The sequence below is a fragment of the Rhamphochromis longiceps genome, linkage group LG17 (assembly GCF_057381845.1).
Source record: "Rhamphochromis longiceps isolate RC_006_pf linkage group LG17, R_longiceps_female_GT1.1, whole genome shotgun sequence".
Classification (NCBI taxonomy): domain Eukaryota; kingdom Metazoa; phylum Chordata; class Actinopteri; order Cichliformes; family Cichlidae; genus Rhamphochromis; species Rhamphochromis longiceps.
Genome location: NC_140573.1, coordinates 3,998,517 through 4,012,633, shown reverse-complemented (window position 1 = coordinate 4,012,633; position 14,117 = coordinate 3,998,517). Strand labels below are relative to the sequence as shown.

The window sequence follows — 14,117 nt, the reverse complement described above, 5'->3', positions numbered from 1 at the left end:
TGCAGTTATTCTATCATAACACTATGACTTCATTTCCAGCAGCTCTGGTCAAACATTTACAGAGTAAAGTTTCAGCCATCTCACCTCTAACTCCTTGTTGGCCTGGTTCTGGCAGTCTGTCACTTGCAGAGTCCGTTTGATAGGCACCAAGCTACCCACTTCATCGTAAGCCACCATATCTTTCAGTAGAAACACAGTATCCTTTTAATCCTCACGAGTTGGCTTCAAGTAATCCACACCAGAGAGAAAAAAGGTGGCAGAAAATCAAGAGTTATAAGCACGTAAAAAGACGGAACAGATACACCTTCCCCCTGTTTGGCTTTTTCTGGCATGGGGCTCCCTCATCACTCTGCCTCACACTGACAAACCATTTGTTACATTCTTCTACATTTAGTTCAGATTTCTGATTTTACTTTTAAATCCAAAGTTAACTGAATAGTAGAAAATATGTCCAAGAGAGACACGATCTGTGCAGCAGGGCTCATTAATTACACTGTTCTGCACATACATTAGCTGAATAACTGATGGATACTCTGAGGCATTGTTTCTTTTTACCAAATTCATCAGGATAAGGGCCAGAGGCAGGAAACAGGTTGATTTTTTCATCTTGTCCCATCAGTCTTGAGCTCCTTACCTTCAGTCGTCTACAGGACAGAGGCTCTTATCATGTGAAGACAGTTTGGTGAAGGGCTGAAAGACTAAAACAGTAACTTACTATGATAAAGATTTATGATTCTACTGCACAGAGAGAGAATGACAGTAAAAAGATAAAACATTGGTATCCATGTTATTTTAAATATCAACCATTGCTCCTAACTGACAGAAACCATGACAACCAACACAGTTCTCAGTGCTAATGGAAACATTAACCCTTTAAGACTTACCATAGAACCAAGTCTGCCAGAGCTTATATTCTATTTTTACATGCTGTGGAGCCATTTTTGGGAGCATTTCAAGTTGCTATACATCAAAACAACCATTATAGCCCAGATTTTAATAATATGTCTGCATTAAGTGAATAATAATTACATAAATTGCAAAAAAGTGCAATAAACTCCCAAAAATTTGAAAATCGTTTTTGCTTTTTTAACATATATTTCTAGTTAGAGAAATTTAAGAGGCTTATCCCTCAAAACTGTAAATACAAAAAAGTTGCACAAAATAGTTTCCCACCACAGGAAATTTATTTTGAGTGTCTTCATAGTTTTATTTTTGAAATACACCAATTTTTATATACTGCAGGAAAAACGAAAATAAATACTATACTGAAAGTTTGCAAAAAAGCAGCATATGCATCAAAATAAACTATTTCCAGCAGTGCAGTATGAGTCCTAAGCATCCCAGAAACGACACCGAAAGTCATAAAGTCAAAGATAACTTTTAAAAACACCAGTATAAGCTCATGAGGCCCTGATGGTAAAAAAAAAAAAAACTACATTTCCGCGAAAATGACATCACTTCTTTTATTTTATCTATTTTATTTTCAAAAACAGCAACTTTTGTGGAGCTCACCTTCCACTACTTCATTGCACTGAGGAGAGACTGTAGCATTCGACTGTGGATCCTCTGAGTCTCCTTAATGTCTTCCAGGAGGGTTAGAACACGTACAAACATGCTGGTATTGGTGGCTTGTACAAGTTGTCTTGGAACTGGTTGTGAAACCACAGGTGAAGGAGTTGAGGGTGGTGGTGCTGGAGCCAATCCCAGCTGTCATAGGGCGAGAGGCGGGGTACACCCTGGACAGGTCGCCAGTCTGTCGCAGGGCTAACACACAAGGACAGACAACCATTCATACTCACATTCACACCTAGTGGCAATTTGGATTATCCAATTAACCTATCCCCACAAGCTGCATGTCTTTGGACAGTGGGAGGAAGCCGGAGTACCCGGAGGGAACCCACGCAGACACGGGGAGAACATGCAAACTCCACACAGAAAGACCCCGGCCTGATGGTGGAATTGAACTCAGGACCTTCTTGCTGTGCGGCAACAGTGCTAACCACCGTGCCACCGTGCTGCCCTGGATCGCTGGCCTTAAAATGAAAACAAATATTAAAAAACCCCACAAACAATTTAGTTACTGGTTAGTCCTACAAACTAAAAACATTAATGTACAGTCCGGCATCAAAAGGAGTCTAAAACTGATTTTTAAAAGTCAAAAAGTTACAAAGTGCTATTTTAAGATCATATCTAAATCTGGTGAGCAGCAATGGTCTGCTAAAGATACTGTCAGCTTGTTTTTGTTTTTCTTATAATCACCACAATAAATTGTTGCTTTTAAGGCGTTTTTAAGACACATAATTACCTCCTTTTCCGCTTCCCTTTTCCCAATCTGCTTCCAGAATCTGACTCAGTCTGCAGATCAGAGGTTGCTTCAGACCTCCGCAGTTTCACCCTGGGATTTTCATAGTTTTCTGTAAATTTTTGACATACATCAACAAAATGTTGTTAGTGAAATTACAGGGAAATTTTTTGTTCTGTCTTTAATGACAGAATATTTGGTAGCAATAAACAAAAATGCTTCTTACCAGCTTTCCCCAAGATGCGAACTCTGTACTGTGACCAGTTTGCATCTGGAGTAACTCCATCCTTATTGATATTGACTTTCCCTGGTGGCCAGAAACAAGAATCTTCCGCTGGTCCTGTAAACCACTTGCAAGGAATTATGGATGCACCTCCACCATCCAGAAAATCAACAACTGCAAATGGTAGCATGCTGGTGAGAAAGCAAAAAGAAGCCAACTAGTACAGCAGTGGCAATGCCACATATCCAGACTTCAGTGGCAAAAGCACCATTTTCTGTTTTAATTCATCAAGTAATACAAGATTCATTTGTTTAGACAGATTTGAAACAAAGTAAATTCCAAGGCATGTTGAGTCCAATGGATAGCTGAAAAAGGCATTACAGTTTTCAAAGACCTGACACAGTGCTTTGACAACTTGGCAATCCTGTAAAATGTTTGCCACAATAAGAATTGTTCCCCCTACATTGAAACAGTTATCTCCCATGGAGCAAGAAACACATGTCTGTCCATCAGTGTATTTTCTGTACTGCTTAAAAGTTCCAAGATCACTTGTTATTGGTCCAGACTTATGAAGCCGTTTAAGAGGAGCGGGAACAGACATCCTCTCTTTTCTTCTGAATACTTTGCGTCTCATAGACGCGCTTGACAATTTGTTCCACAGGTTTATGAGGCCTCTGCACAATCTTTTTCAGTTTACCCAGGAAGGTTTCAAATGGGAAGCAGGAAATACTGTTGATGGGAGTTACACATGTCACACTGAGCGTTTCACTTCCTAATCGTTCTCGTCTTCGTTCTCTTCTGCCTTCAACAACTTTCATCGTCGCTCAGTCCCGTCCCTCGGGACAGTTGCATACATCATGCCGCCTCTTCAGGTGCAAGCGGCGTCCACAACTAAAGCTCCATGCAAGATCCTACACTGAAAAGTGATCCGCCTCATTCTCAGGAATCAGCTTTTTAAGAAACCAACGTGGCTCAGTTCAAAATTTTGTCTTAAACAAAACTCATCATCTCGTCTGCGATATGAGTTCATCACGGTTTTTTGCTGACATATCATCTGTTCTGGAATGAAATTAATGCCTCTGTAGTAAATAAAATAAAATAATATCTGGCTTCTAGCATCTGTTATTTAAGGAATGTATAAAAATAAGACATCTTCTGCTCAGTCTAAAAACCCAACTATGACAGAAATCTGTTTGTGTGGTACACCTCACCTTTTTAGGGGTCGGCTTTTTGTCTTTCACCTTGACATCGGCAAATGTTCAAAAACCTGCCCTAACAGCTAAAACTCTGCTGCTTTACAATACCTAAAACAATACTAGGATAGATCTGAAAATATAAAGTGTATTATCCCCCAAAGAAAGGTCTAAAAGAATGTTTAAATATGAACTTTATAGTAAACAGGATCTGATGCACCAACTCTTTCTTCAAGAACTCAGCAAACTGGCCACACCGAGTGTGAACCGTGGGTTTACTTCTTGTCATGCTTCCCTTTTAGAGCTGAACCACGTGCACCCCCCTCCAGAATACTGTGTCTCTATGGGATGCACTTGGATGGAGGAGTAAGGTAAATAGCTGCCAAGGAGGACAGTAACAGAACACTGCTGTAATAACACGCAGACACTCATAAATGTGCTGTGCTGTTTTATGTACAGGAAAAACAAAGAGGTCCATCCACGTTCTCTACCAACGCTCCACCTCACACCATCGCCTCTTTTCTCTTCCCTAAAGAACACAGAGCCTTCTTGTCCTTTTTGGTTTTATGTGTCGTGGGTGAGGATGACGTCGATGACACGGACGTCGTGGACGATGGCGGGGAGCGAGGCGAAGGGGACGCAGTGGTGGGGCTGTTGCACAGTGAGGCGGGGGCCGACTGAGAGCCTGGCTGCGGGTAGTTCTCGTCTGCTTCCTCCATGTGGATGATGGCAGAAACGGAGGAAGGGCGGCGCTTGGAACGGACGCTGCCTGTAGGCGGGCTGGGGCTGGAGGGCTCGCTCAGAGGCTGGTGGACGGCAATGGCACTACGGAGGCAGTTGAGCCACTGCTGCTTGTGGAAGACGTCGTTGACCTGCAGAGTGTGTGACTGTGCCTGGCTCGGGTCTTGGGAACGTACCCGGAAAATGTTCTTGGCTGCAGAGAAAGCAGAGAGCGTCATTAGGAACGGGGGCAAAGTGCTGCTCAGGCTACTAGCGGACACTTTCTGGGACGAGCCTTACCTTTGTCTGCATTGCTGAAGGCTCCTCTGAAAAAGCCGCCCATTCTGACATCGCCATCTTGCAGGTCCTCCAGCACCAGATCCTGCACTGCGATTGGCTGCCGGTACACCTGGAAGCACTGGCGCTCGTTCCTGGTGACGGGGCGGGTCAGGATCAGCAGGTCGGTGAACAGGAACACGTGCAGCTTCTGAAAGAATTTCCAGGAAAAACAGAAACTTTCAAACCAGAGCATCATCTGAGCACATAGCCCGCCTCATGTGGGACGGCAGCCTCGTGTTAACATGCAAAGAGAAGCACCGAAGGACGACTTGGAAGTGTGCGCTGTGCTCACCGTGCCGCTCTTGTTGCGCAGCTCCCCGTGACACAGAAGACTCTTGCACCGTTCGATGCGAGCGTCCCTCTGCCTGTCGTCCAGATACTCCAGCTTGTCGATGTAGTACTGGCACTCGGACTCCCCTTTCTTCTTGTTGATGTCAGACAAAACTCCCTGGATGACAGTGATCTGAACACACAAGCAGCCTAATTATTACATGGGAGAGGCACTATGATGGATCAGTGTGTTGAACCAGTTTGTCTCCTGGACTTACAGCTTCCTGCAGGCTGGCAGCATCGGGGTGTTCTGCTGGAGTGTGTCTCAGGATTTCCTTGAGCAGTAGGGGGTACTTGACCAGGCGGGATCTGGGAATGTCCAGGAAGCTCCACAGGTCCAGTTTCCGACTAAAAGGTGACTCGAGGCACCGCTGCAGGAAGTCCTGCACACGTGGGTCTTGCTTCTTCTGGTCCAGCAGCGCCTTGGCTGCCAGCTGGTTACTGCAGTAGTCTTTGTAGGCATTGAGCCTGGGCAGCTGCAAAGGAAGGAGGGACTCTTTATCTAACTGCTAATTCAAAATACGGTTTTACTAGCGTAAAAGCTTTTGATGGCTCAAAAAGTCAAAGACACTTACCCAGCTAATAACAATTTGCCCAATCTGGCCCACGGTCCTGTCTGGCCCCGTGGCTTTGGAGAGCTGCGCCAGAAGGTCCTCGTGCAGTGGGATGTAGGCATCCAAGTTGCCGAAAATGTGAGTAAGCTCCTCCTCTGACATGATGGACAGCTTCAGCATCGGGTCGTGGTACGCCTGTGGATGGAGCAAAGTGATCAGTAATATCTGGGCAGAGCTTTGGGAGCGGCTACTAAAAATATCTTGGTCAACAGTTTTAGGGGTACAAAAAAAAAAAAGACAGAGGAACAATCCCTGTCTTTTTATAGCTCCTGGCTGCGCTGCATTCAAAGCCTGCCAGACTGATTTAATCTGTTTGCTTTATATGTACTCCCGCTGCCTCAGAGCTTTTAAAATGACAAACCTTGCATGCAAGCTGCAGGTCCTCAATCAGATGCTGTTCTCCACGAAACAGCTCAAATATGGCCTGAGGAATGGGAGAAGGCACAGACAGATGTTTTTTTAGTAAACATGTAAATCAGGTTGTCATTACATCGTAGCCTAAACCATAGTGAGCTTAGCCAAGATGGCTGAATGGCTTCTAGTCCAATTTAAACCATTTGACACAAAGACATGTGAACTAGTCTAGCAAGCATGTAGAATTCATCCCTGCCTGGACTCCTGGACTCACCTCTTGCCGCTTGATCTCTTTGGTGGAGAAAGTTCCTTTCTGGTGGATGTCTAATGTCTCGGACCATAAGGTGCTGTTCCTCCTTTTAGGTGGTGTGGGGGCCGCTGCCTTGCTGCAAGGCTTCTGGGGCATGCCTGGCAACTTGCCATCGCCCCAGAAAGAGGCCTTCAGAAAGAAAGAACACCACATGTCAGACATGTTGAAAGGGATGTCCCTGTCCCCCCAATGCGCTGTGTTTCCATTGGATGCCGTGAGCGCTTACCTTGATGGTTTGGGCGAAGCGCCGGAAGACCCCATTCTTTACCGGAGAAATGAGGTTGGCTAGCGACGTCACCCTGCCGAGAGAACGGACGTGCTTGTTGCTGGGTTCCTGCAGAAGGAGGCAAAAACAGAAGGGGAGGTTAGTCGTGCAGTTATTCTATCATAACACTATGACTTCATTTCCAGCAGCTCTGGTCAAACATTTACAGAGTAAAGTTTCAGCCATCTCACCTCTAACTCCTTGTTGGCCTGGTTCTGGCAGTCTGTCACTTGCAGAGTCCGTTTGATAGGCACCAAGCTACCCACTTCATCGTAAGCCACCATATCTTTCAGTAGAAACACAGTATCCTTTTAATCCTCACGAGTTGGCTTCAAGTAATCCACACCAGAGAGAAAAAAGGTGGCAGAAAATCAAGAGTTATAAGCACGTAAAAAGACGGAACAGATACACCTTCCCCCTGTTTGGCTTTTTCTGGCATGGGGCTCCCTCATCACTCTGCCTCACACTGACAAACCATTTGTTACATTCTTCTACATTTAGTTCAGATTTCTGATTTTACTTTTAAATCCAAAGTTAACTGAATAGTAGAAAATATGTCCAAGAGAGACACGATCTGTGCAGCAGGGCTCATTAATTACACTGTTCTGCACATACATTAGCTGAATAACTGATGGATACTCTGAGGCATTGTTTCTTTTTACCAAATTCATCAGGATAAGGGCCAGAGGCAGGAAACAGGTTGATTTTTTCATCTTGTCCCATCAGTCTTGAGCTCCTTACCTTCAGTCGTCTACAGGACAGAGGCTCTTATCATGTGAAGACAGTTTGGTGAAGGGCTGAAAGACTAAAACAGTAACTTACTATGATAAAGATTTATGATTCTACTGCACAGAGAGAGAATGACAGTAAAAAGATAAAACATTGGTATCCATGTTATTTTAAATATCAACCATTGCTCCTAACTGACAGAAACCATGACAACCAACACAGTTCTCAGTGCTAATGGAAACATTAACCCTTTAAGACTTACCATAGAACCAAGTCTGCCAGAGCTTATATTCTATTTTTACATGCTGTGGAGCCATTTTTGGGAGCATTTCAAGTTGCTATACATCAAAACAACCATTATAGCCCAGATTTTAATAATATGTCTGCATTAAGTGAATAATAATTACATAAATTGCAAAAAAGTGCAATAAACTCCCAAAAATTTGAAAATCGTTTTTGCTTTTTTAACATATATTTCTAGTTAGAGAAATTTAAGAGGCTTATCCCTCAAAACTGTAAATACAAAAAAGTTGCACAAAATAGTTTCCCACCACAGGAAATTTATTTTGAGTGTCTTCATAGTTTTATTTTTGAAATACACCAATTTTTATATACTGCAGGAAAAACGAAAATAAATACTATACTGAAAGTTTGCAAAAAAGCAGCATATGCATCAAAATAAACTATTTCCAGCAGTGCAGTATGAGTCCTAAGCATCCCAGAAACGACACCGAAAGTCATAAAGTCAAAGATAACTTTTAAAAACACCAGTATAAGCTCATGAGGCCCTGATGGTAAAAAAAAAAAAAACTACATTTCCGCGAAAATGACATCACTTCTTTTATTTTATCTATTTTATTTTCAAAAACAGCAACTTTTGTGGAGCTCACCTTCCACTACTTCATTGCACTGAGGAGAGACTGTAGCATTCGACTGTGGATCCTCTGAGTCTCCTTAATGTCTTCCAGGAGGGTTAGAACACGTACAAACATGCTGGTATTGGTGGCTTGTACAAGTTGTCTTGGAACTGGTTGTGAAACCACAGGTGAAGGAGTTGAGGGTGGTGGTGCTGGAGCCAATCCCAGCTGTCATAGGGCGAGAGGCGGGGTACACCCTGGACAGGTCGCCAGTCTGTCGCAGGGCTAACACACAAGGACAGACAACCATTCATACTCACATTCACACCTAGTGGCAATTTGGATTATCCAATTAACCTATCCCCACAAGCTGCATGTCTTTGGACAGTGGGAGGAAGCCGGAGTACCCGGAGGGAACCCACGCAGACACGGGGAGAACATGCAAACTCCACACAGAAAGACCCCGGCCTGATGGTGGAATTGAACTCAGGACCTTCTTGCTGTGCGGCAACAGTGCTAACCACCGTGCCACCGTGCTGCCCTGGATCGCTGGCCTTAAAATGAAAACAAATATTAAAAAACCCCACAAACAATTTAGTTACTGGTTAGTCCTACAAACTAAAAACATTAATGTACAGTCCGGCATCAAAAGGAGTCTAAAACTGATTTTTAAAAGTCAAAAAGTTACAAAGTGCTATTTTAAGATCATATCTAAATCTGGTGAGCAGCAATGGTCTGCTAAAGATACTGTCAGCTTGTTTTTGTTTTTCTTATAATCACCACAATAAATTGTTGCTTTTAAGGCGTTTTTAAGACACATAATTACCTCCTTTTCCGCTTCCCTTTTCCCAATCTGCTTCCAGAATCTGACTCAGTCTGCAGATCAGAGGTTGCTTCAGACCTCCGCAGTTTCACCCTGGGATTTTCATAGTTTTCTGTAAATTTTTGACATACATCAACAAAATGTTGTTAGTGAAATTACAGGGAAATTTTTTGTTCTGTCTTTAATGACAGAATATTTGGTAGCAATAAACAAAAATGCTTCTTACCAGCTTTCCCCAAGATGCGAACTCTGTACTGTGACCAGTTTGCATCTGGAGTAACTCCATCCTTATTGATATTGACTCTCCCTGGTGGCCAGAAACAAGAATCTTCCGCTGGTCCTGTAAACCACTTGCAAGGAATTATGGATGCACCTCCACCATCCAGAAAATCAACAACTGCAAATGGTAGCATGCTGGTGAGAAAGCAAAAAGAAGCCAACTAGTACAGCAGTGGCAATGCCACATATCCAGACTTCAGTGGCAAAAGCACCATTTTCTGTTTTAATTCATCAAGTAATACAAGATTCATTTGTTTAGACAGATTTGAAACAAAGTAAATTCCAAGGCATGTTGAGTCCAATGGATAGCTGAAAAAGGCATTACAGTTTTCAAAGACCTGACACAGTGCTTTGACAACTTGGCAATCCTGTAAAATGTTTGCCACAATAAGAATTGTTCCCCCTACATTGAAACAGTTATCTCCCATGGAGCAAGAAACACATGTCTGTCCATCAGTGTATTTTCTGTACTGCTTAAAAGTTCCAAGATCACTTGTTATTGGTCCAGACTTATGAAGCCGTTTAAGAGGAGCGGGAACAGACATCCTCTCTTTTCTTCTGAATACTTTGCGTCTCATAGACGCGCTTGACAATTTGTTCCACAGGTTTATGAGGCCTCCGCACAATCTTTTTCAGTTTACCCAGGAAGGTTTCAAATGGGAAGCAGGAAATACTGTTGATGGGAGTTACACATGTCACACTGAGCGTTTCACTTCCTAAACGTTCTCGTCTTCGTTCTCTTCTGCCTTCAACAACTTTCATCGTCGCTCAGTCCCGTCCCTCGGGACAGTTGCATACATCATGCCGCCTCTTCAGGTGCAAGCGGCGTCCACAACTAAAGCTCCATGCAAGATCCTACACTGAAAAGTGATCCGCCTCATTCTCAGGAATCAGCTTTTTAAGAAACCAACGTGGCTCAGTTCAAAATTTTGTCTTAAACAAAACTCATCATCTCGTCTGCGATATGAGTTCATCACGGTTTTTTGCTGACATATCATCTGTTCTGGAATGAAATTAATGCCTCTGTAGTAAATAAAATAAAATAATATCTGGCTTCTAGCATCTGTTATTTAAGGAATGTATAAAAATAAGACATCTTCTGCTCAGTCTAAAAACCCAACTATGACAGAAATCTGTTTGTGTGGTACACCTCACCTTTTTAGGGGTCGGCTTTTTGTCTTTCACCTTGACATCGGCAAATGTTCAAAAACCTGCCCTAACAGCTAAAACTCTGCTGCTTTACAATACCTAAAACAATACTAGGATAGATCTGAAAATATAAAGTGTATTATCCCCCAAAGAAAGGTCTAAAAGAATGTTTAAATATGAACTTTATAGTAAACAGGATCTGATGCACCAACTCTTTCTTCAAGAACTCAGCAAACTGGCCACACCGAGTGTGAACCGTGGGTTTACTTCTTGTCATGCTTCCCTTTTAGAGCTGAACCACGTGCACCCCCCTCCAGAATACTGTGTCTCTATGGGATGCACTTGGATGGAGGAGTAAGGTAAATAGCTGCCAAGGAGGACAGTAACAGAACACTGCTGTAATAACACGCAGACACTCATAAATGTGCTGTGCTGTTTTATGTACAGGAAAAACAAAGAGGTCCATCCACGTTCTCTACCAACGCTCCACCTCACACCATCGCCTCTTTTCTCTTCCCTAAAGAACACAGAGCCTTCTTGTCCTTTTTGGTTTTATGTGTCGTGGGTGAGGATGACGTCGATGACACGGACGTCGTGGACGATGGCGGGGAGCGAGGCGAAGGGGACGCAGTGGTGGGGCTGTTGCACAGTGAGGCGGGGGCCGACTGAGAGCCTGGTTGCGGGTAGTTCTCGTCTGCTTCCTCCATGTGGATGATGGCAGAAACGGAGGAAGGGCGGCGCTTGGAACGGACGCTGCCTGTAGGCGGGCTGGGGCTGGAGGGCTCGCTCAGAGGCTGGTGGACGGCAATGGCACTACGGAGGCAGTTGAGCCACTGCTGCTTGTGGAAGACGTCGTTGACCTGCAGAGTGTGTGACTGTGCCTGGCTCGGGTCTTGGGAACGTACCCGGAAAATGTTCTTGGCTGCAGAGAAAGCAGAGAGCGTCATTAGGAACGGGGGCAAAGTGCTGCTCAGGCTACTAGCGGACACTTTCTGGGACGAGCCTTACCTTTGTCTGCATTGCTGAAGGCTCCTCTGAAAAAGCCGCCCATTCTGACATCGCCATCTTGCAGGTCCTCCAGCACCAGATCCTGCACTGCGATTGGCTGCCGGTACACCTGGAAGCACTGGCGCTCGTTCCTGGTGACGGGGCGGGTCAGGATCAGCAGGTCGGTGAACAGGAACACGTGCAGCTTCTGAAAGAATTTCCAGGAAAAACAGAAACTTTCAAACCAGAGCATCATCTGAGCACATAGCCCGCCTCATGTGGGACGGCAGCCTCGTGTTAACATGCAAAGAGAAGCACCGAAGGACGACTTGGAAGTGTGCGCTGTGCTCACCGTGCCGCTCTTGTTGCGCAGCTCCCCGTGACACAGAAGACTCTTGCACCGTTCGATGCGAGCGTCCCTCTGCCTGTCGTCCAGATACTCCAGCTTGTCGATGTAGTACTGGCACTCGGACTCCCCTTTCTTCTTGTTGATGTCAGACAAAACTCCCTGGATGACAGTGATCTGAACACACAAGCAGCCTAATTATTACATGGGAGAGGCACTATGATGGATCAGTGTGTTGAACCAGTTTGTCTCCTGGACTTACAGCTTCCTGCAGGCTGGCAGCATCGGGGTGTTCTGCTGGAGTGTGTCTCAGGATTTCCTTGAGCAGTAGGGGGTACTTGACCAGGCGGGATCTGGGAATGTCCAGGAAGCTCCACAGGTCCAGTTTCCGACTAAAAGGTGACTCGAGGCACCGCTGCAGGAAGTCCTGCACACGTGGGTCTTGCTTCTTCTGGTCCAGCAGCGCCTTGGCTGCCAGCTGGTTACTGCAGTAGTCTTTGTAGGCATTGAGCCTGGGCAGCTGCAAAGGAAGGAGGGACTCTTTATCTAACTGCTAATTCAAAATACGGTTTTACTAGCGTAAAAGCTTTTGATGGCTCAAAAAGTCAAAGACACTTACCCAGCTAATAACAATTTGCCCAATCTGGCCCACGGTCCTGTCTGGCCCCGTGGCTTTGGAGAGCTGCGCCAGAAGGTCCTCGTGCAGTGGGATGTAGGCATCCAAGTTGCCGAAAATGTGAGTAAGCTCCTCCTCTGACATGATGGACAGCTTCAGCATCGGGTCGTGGTACGCCTGTGGATGGAGCAAAGTGATCAGTAATATCTGGGCAGAGCTTTGGGAGCGGCTACTAAAAATATCTTGGTCAACAGTTTTAGGGGTACAAAAAAAAAAAAGACAGAGGAACAATCCCTGTCTTTTTATAGCTCCTGGCTGCGCTGCATTCAAAGCCTGCCAGACTGATTTAATCTGTTTGCTTTATATGTACTCCCGCTGCCTCAGAGCTTTTAAAATGACAAACCTTGCATGCAAGCTGCAGGTCCTCAATCAGATGCTGTTCTCCACGAAACAGCTCAAATATGGCCTGAGGAATGGGAGAAGGCACAGACAGATGTTTTTTTAGTAAACATGTAAATCAGGTTGTCATTCATTACATCGTAGCCTAAACCATAGTGAGCTTAGCCAAGATGGCTGAATGGCTTCTAGTCCAATTTAAACCATTTGACACAAAGACATGTGAACTAGTCTAGCAAGCATGTAGAATTCATCCCTGCCTGGACTCCTGGACTCACCTCTTGCCGCTTGATCTCTTTGGTGGAGAAAGTTCCTTTCTGGTGGATGTCTAATGTCTCGGACCATAAGGTGCTGTTCCTCCTTTTAGGTGGTGTGGGGGCCGCTGCCTTGCTGCAAGGCTTCTGGGGCATGCCTGGCAACTTGCCATCGCCCCAGAAAGAGGCCTTCAGAAAGAAAGAACACCACATGTCAGACATGTTGAAAGGGATGTCCCTGTCCCCCCAATGCGCTGTGTTTCCATTGGATGCCGTGAGCGCTTACCTTGATGGTTTGGGCGAAGCGCCGGAAGACCCCATTCTTTACCGGAGAAATGAGGTTGGCTAGCGACGTCACCCTGCCGAGAGAACGGACGTGCTTGTTGCTGGGTTCCTGCAGAAGGAGGCAAAAACAGAAGGGGAGGTTAGTTGTGCAGTTATTCTATCATAACACTATGACTTCATTTCCAGCAGCTCTGGTCAAACATTTACAGAGTAAAGTTTCAGCCATCTCACCTCTAACTCCTTGTTGGCCTGGTTCTGGCAGTCTGTCACTTGCAGAGTCCGTTTGATAGGCACCAAGCTACCCACTTCATCGTAAGCCACCATATCTTTCAGTAGAAACACAGTATCCTTTTAATCCTCACGAGTTGGCTTCAAGTAATCCACACCAGAGAGAAAAAAGGTGGCAGAAAATCAAGAGTTATAAGCACGTAAAAAGACGGAACAGATACACCTTCCCCCTGTTTGGCTTTTTCTGGCATGGGGCTCCCTCATCACTCTGCCTCACACTGACAAACCATTTGTTACATTCTTCTACATTTAGTTCAGATTTCTGATTTTACTTTTAAATCCAAAGTTAACTGAATAGTAGAAAATATGTCCAAGAGAGACACGATCTGTGCAGCAGGGCTCATTAATTACACTGTTCTGCACATACATTAGCTGAATAACTGATGGATACTCTGAGGCATTGTTTCTTTTTACCAAATTCATCAGGATAAGGGCCAGAGGCAGGAAACAGGTTGATT

The 14,117-nt window shown here is 44.7% G+C and overlaps 2 protein-coding genes across 2 annotated transcripts; both read right to left on the bottom strand.

Moving 5' to 3' along the window:
• Nucleotides 1–3,284: 3,284 nt before the first annotated feature.
• Nucleotides 3,285–7,129, bottom strand: LOC146649122 (neuroepithelial cell-transforming gene 1 protein-like). Its single transcript, XM_085387259.1, has 9 exons — nt 6,842–7,129; nt 6,612–6,719; nt 6,350–6,514; nt 6,083–6,145; nt 5,683–5,856; nt 5,326–5,583; nt 5,070–5,240; nt 4,739–4,925; nt 3,285–4,652 (listed from the first exon to the last, which is right to left on the bottom strand). The coding sequence occupies exons 1-9, from the start codon at nt 6,932–6,934 to the stop codon at nt 4,222–4,224; spliced, it is 1,650 nt and encodes a 549-aa protein (XP_085243385.1). The 5' UTR covers nt 6,935–7,129; the 3' UTR covers nt 3,285–4,221.
• Nucleotides 7,130–10,124: 2,995 nt separating this feature from the next.
• LOC146649121 (neuroepithelial cell-transforming gene 1 protein-like) lies at nt 10,125–13,891 on the bottom strand. The gene is made up of 9 exons (XM_085387322.1): nt 13,603–13,891; nt 13,373–13,480; nt 13,111–13,275; nt 12,840–12,902; nt 12,440–12,613; nt 12,083–12,340; nt 11,827–11,997; nt 11,496–11,682; nt 10,125–11,409 (listed from the first exon to the last, which is right to left on the bottom strand). Exons 1-9 carry the CDS (start codon nt 13,693–13,695, stop codon nt 10,979–10,981), a joined length of 1,650 nt encoding a protein of 549 aa, XP_085243448.1. The 5' UTR covers nt 13,696–13,891; the 3' UTR covers nt 10,125–10,978.
• Between the last annotated feature and the right edge of the window lie 226 nt (nt 13,892–14,117).